Below are 5,000 nucleotides of genomic sequence, written 5' to 3'. Positions count from 1 at the left end.
GGCTCAGTCCTCCAGCCTTGGGAGAGAATGTAATGGGAAACAGAGTCGCCACTTCCCCGGATGGTACTGCACTATAGGGGCGCCAACGGAGGCGTGCAGGCTCCATTCAGGGCTGTGCTCTTTCGACAGCGACCCCTAGGCGAGCTGTAGGCACGGAGCAACCGGAGTGAGCAGGCTTTATGTATGAGGCTTTGTGCTGTGTGTGTACCTGAGAGTAGCAACCAGCTGATAGCTAAGCTAAGCTATGTTTCGGACCACCAGACGTTGCTTGTTTTGAAAACAAGCAGAAAAAAATTACTCGACATGTTTTTAGATAAATGGGTCGATATAAACCTTTGTGGGCAACGCCTTCTTTCGACGTGACGAAACACAGAAAGGCTTTCGTGATTCGCTCGTTTCTCTGCATTATTGATGTAAATTGGGAAACACCGGGAAACACAGCCAGGAGAGTTGACGCACCGCTATGAGAGCCTTGCAAGTGAGTTTAACTTGGGGTGACCGTCCGATCTTCGAAAGGAGTGAGTAAAACTGAGTTTTATCGGAAGTTGGCCTTTAAAATTCCACAATATTCCCTGACAGCACATACAAAATGCTCAAATACCATGACTGGAAAAACTTCTATGGAATTTCCAAGAATTCCATGACCAGTGGGAACCCTTAATTTTACTATTTGCGTATATTTATGTAAAGCACATCTGCTTTGTTAATAAAATGCATGATGCAAATGGCCGGCTTTACATTCTGCAGGTATAGTAACTCTGCCGTGGTGCCTCTGTGTAGCAATACTTTGGACTGTAGCCTATGAACCAGACTCTTTGGCCATGAACTGCAGCACATCGCATGAGCGGATGTCTGCCATGTGGCAATGTCCTCTGATATGGCTGAGGTGACACCACAGAGGGCCTGCAGAGGATGTGAGGTGGTCCAGGGGTCACGGGAGGTCATGGCGCAGGTTGCGAGGGGTCGTCAGTCACAGGTGAAGGGCGTGGGGAAGGTCGAGAGGGGTGGGCCGCTACAGGTGTGTCTCAGGTATCCCCCAGGTGTGTCAAGTGGAGTCGTAAGTGTTACAGGTGTGTGTGTGTGTGTGTGTGTGTGTGTGTGTGTGTGTGTGTGTGTGTGTGTGTGTGTGTGTGTGTGTGTGTGTGTGTGTGTGTGTGTGTGTGTGTGTGTGTGTGTGTGTGTGTGTGTGTATGTGTGTGTGTGTTTGTGTGTGAGAGAGAGTGTGTGTGTGTGTGTGTGTGTGTGTGTCTGTGCATTCTATTGTATCTTACGCTGATCTCCTTGAGCACTGCTAGCTGCTCCTGAAGGCTGCGGATCTCTTGACGCTCTTTCTCAGCCTTCTGCTCCCCCTCCTTATGGGACGACTGGAGAGAGAGAGAGAGAGAGAGAGAGAGAGAGAGGGGGAGGGAGAGAGAGAGAGAGAGAAAGAGAGAGTGAGAGGGGAGAGAGAGAGAGAGAGGGGGGGAGAGAGAGAGAGAGAGAGAGGGAGAGAGAGAGAAAGAAAGAGAAAGAGAGAGATGACAGAGAAGTAGAGACAGAGATAGAGATAGAGATGGAGAAAGAGATAGAAAGAGAGCGCATGAGAGCATGAGAAAGGGGGGAGAGTAGAAAGAGAAGGGGGGGGGGTGCAGGGGAAGAGGAAGAGAAAGGGTGAGGAATTCCACAGGAAGAGAAGTAGTCAAAGAAAAGGGGAAGCAGAGAGAGAGAGAGAGAGAGAGAGAGAGAGAGAGAGAGAGAGAGAGAGAGAGAGAGAGAGAGAGAGAGAGAGAAGCAGAGAGAGAGAGAGAGATATGCCAGTTTAGAAGGCATACAGACGGAACAGGAACGTAGTGGAACGGAGTGAAAGAGGAAGAGAGAGAGGGATGAGAGTGACGGGAAAAGTCAGACAAAAGAAAGAGAACAAGATAGAGTTTTACAAACTGAAAATCAGACAGAACACAGGTACAGACAAAAGAGGTCTGAATATTATGACATGACTCCTCGCGCGCGCGCGCACGCACACACACACACACACACACACACACACACACACACACACACACACACACACACACACACACACACACACACACACACACACACACACACACACACACACACACACACACACATTACACCAGAGAGCTAATGATCACACCTTAGTCATTCTGATTTAGCTGTGGTAAAAAAAAATGTGTTTTGAACATAAGATGGTGAAAGAGATAGCAATCGCGTTTCGGCTATCAAGCCTTCATCAGTGCGTGGTACGTCACACATGCACACTCTCACACACTGACACACACGCATGCAAGCACAAACACACGTGCGCGCGCACACGCACGCACGCACCACGCACACACACACACACACACACACACACACACACACACACACACACACACACACACACACACACACACACACACACACACACACACACACACACACACACACACACACACGCCCAAAGATCCCATATTTTATGGTGTTTTGGCAGAGTTAGATCTCATCTGGAGGGAGAGGAGGCAATTTGGGAGGAAATTACATAGAGACACCGTCATGTCACTGTGTGTGTGTGTGTGTGTGTGTGTGTGTGTGTGTGTGTGTGTGTGTGTGTGTGTGTGTGTGTGTGTGTGCGCGCACGTGTGTCTGTGCTTGCATGCGTGTGCGTCAGTGTGTGAGAGTGTGCATGTGTGTGTGTGCGTGCGTATGGGCCTGTGTGTGTATGCGTACTATATGTGTGTCAGAGTGTGAAAGTTAGTGTGCTTTTTGTGTTTGTGTGCTTTTAAATGCAGGGTATGTGTATGTGTGACAGGGAGAGAGATAGAGAGACAGGAACAGGCAGATAAATGGTGTGTGTGGATGAGTAGGAGGGTATCTGGAAGGAGGTTCCTCTGGAATACAAACTGGTGCACAGAGTCTGAATAATATCTATAATCTTCGATAATTATCACATCATCTAACATTTAACTCAACTTCTGGTATTGTGCTCATGAAACTGCTCATAAAATATTTGTACTGGAAACCAGGTGTTCACAACATTTCCCAGGACAATAATTTTCCCATTTCGCTTCTTGATTCCCAAAGCAACTCTGTCGAGCTTTGGCCCCTGTCTGCCAGAGGTGCTGTACATCCTGGGTGAATAAATTACATTGCTATGGTTTTGACATACGCTCTGTTGCCTGGATAAGCAGCTACCTTACCAATAGGAAATACTGTGTGTACTTTAATGGCAGCTTCTCAGTTATGAGAGAGATGAACTGTGGAGTTCCACAAGGAAGCTGCTTAGGGCCATTATTGTTTTCAATATTTACTAATGATTTACCTTTAATGTTGAAACAGACATCCATTGGTATGTATGCGGATGACTCTACTCTTTATGTAGCAGCCTCAACAGCAAACGAATTAGAAAATATCTTAAATGATGACCTTTTACGGGTCAAGAAATGGGTTGACTCAAATAAATTAGTTCTTAATATTGAAAAAACCAAATGTATAGTATTGTGTTCTAAATGGGGAGGTAGATTAGACCCGAAATTGAATGTAAAAATAGATGACAAAGAAATAGAACAAGTTACAGAAGTAAAGCTACTGGGTGTCTTGATTGATAGCCGGATGACCTGGACGAGCCATATTAATGAAATGGTAAAGAAGATGGGTAGAGGTATGGCTGCAATTAAATACTGTCGTAAATACTTGCCAGGCTACCTGGTTAAACAATTAATGCAGGCTATAGTTCTGTCCCAGATGGACTACTGTTCTGTTGTATGGTCTAATACATCCGAAAACAATCTCAACAAATTACAAGTTGTTCTGAACAAAGCTGCACGTATTGGGCTCAATTGTTCCTATAGAACAAGGGTATCTGAAATGTTAAACACATTGAACTGGTTATCAGTTAAAGACAGGTTATACTACACTCTTCTCTGCTTTGTACGGAGTGTGATTATGAAAAAGTGTCCAGCTACTTTATTTAATTTCTTTGTGTTTTCCAGTAGTACACACACATATTCCACTAGACACTCAGTCGAGGAAAGATTTTTGTTACCTGCGTACAAAACTGGAGCTGGACAAAGAACACTGCACTATAGAGGAATGCTGGCATGGAACTCCTTGCCCAATTTCTTGATTAAGGAAAACATTGACAAAAGCTTCAAAACTAAATTAAAACTGTTTTTGTTTATACAAAATACTTGACTTGTTTTTTGGTTTCTTATTGGATGTACTTTACTTTACTTTATTAACTTGCTCTGATGTAGGCCTACTTTCTCCGTTGGTGTTTTATTTCACTCTCTATTTATTTATAGGGTGAAAGCAGTATTAATATGACCAACGTAACGTATGAGTGATAGGTTCTCATTTCCTCTTTTGAGTTTGTTTTGTTTTGTGTGTCTTGTGTTTTTGTCTTCTGTTGGGGTTTGTATTATTTGTAAAAAGAAAAGAGAAAAATGTAAAATAATGTATGAATTTGTTTTGACCACAGGAAGAACAGTGCTTCTAATAGAAGATAACTGATGTGTTGTCAATAAAGCAATCAATCAACCACCCGGGTTAGTACATAAAGCCACTGCTGTGATCTTGGCCGACAAAATGTATTCGTGCAGCACATGAGAGAATCTATGTAAATCCGTGGACCCAATAAAAAGTTATGGCACAACCAAAACCAAAACATTCTGACCTCCAAAATGTAACTAGTTTGTCTACCTGATATTGTGTTGGCACACAAGACTGTGTGTGTGTGTGTGTGTATACCTGTGCGTCGGCGCCTGTGTGTCCGTCCATCTTGGCAATGCCGTCGAAGATGTTCTTGTAGAGGACGTTCTTGCGTGTGCTGGCGTCGTTAGGCGGCAGGTAGCCCAACACCGCGTCTCCATGGAGACCGTACATGGTGAAGACGATCTTCACAGCCGTCTCGCGCACGCTCGCATCGCTGTGCTCCAGGGCTCCAGCCAGGAACTGGGGACACACAGCATGGGGGGGGGGGGGGGGTTGCGTCAAACAAACAAGCAAATCAACAAAAT

At 45.0% G+C, this 5,000-nt stretch overlaps 1 protein-coding gene across 2 annotated transcripts in view; it reads right to left on the bottom strand.

Annotated features, from left to right (window-relative positions):
- cep104 (centrosomal protein 104) overlaps nt 1-5,000 on the bottom strand; it is an 89,521-nt gene that overhangs the window by 26,373 nt on the left and 58,148 nt on the right. For both annotated transcript variants that reach the window (XM_063208298.1, XM_063208299.1), the window contains exons 14-15: nt 4,732-4,935; nt 1,272-1,364 (exon numbers count right to left, since the gene is read on the bottom strand). In XM_063208298.1, the coding sequence (XP_063064368.1) occupies nt 1,272-1,364; nt 4,732-4,935 (297 nt within the window). The remainder of the gene's footprint in view (nt 1-1,271; nt 1,365-4,731; nt 4,936-5,000) is intronic.

Source organism: Engraulis encrasicolus, chromosome 10, assembly GCF_034702125.1.
Source record: "Engraulis encrasicolus isolate BLACKSEA-1 chromosome 10, IST_EnEncr_1.0, whole genome shotgun sequence".
NCBI classification, from domain to species: domain Eukaryota; kingdom Metazoa; phylum Chordata; class Actinopteri; order Clupeiformes; family Engraulidae; genus Engraulis; species Engraulis encrasicolus.
The sequence above is the reverse complement of the archived record's forward strand: the minus strand, read 5'-3'. Positions and strand labels throughout refer to the sequence as shown.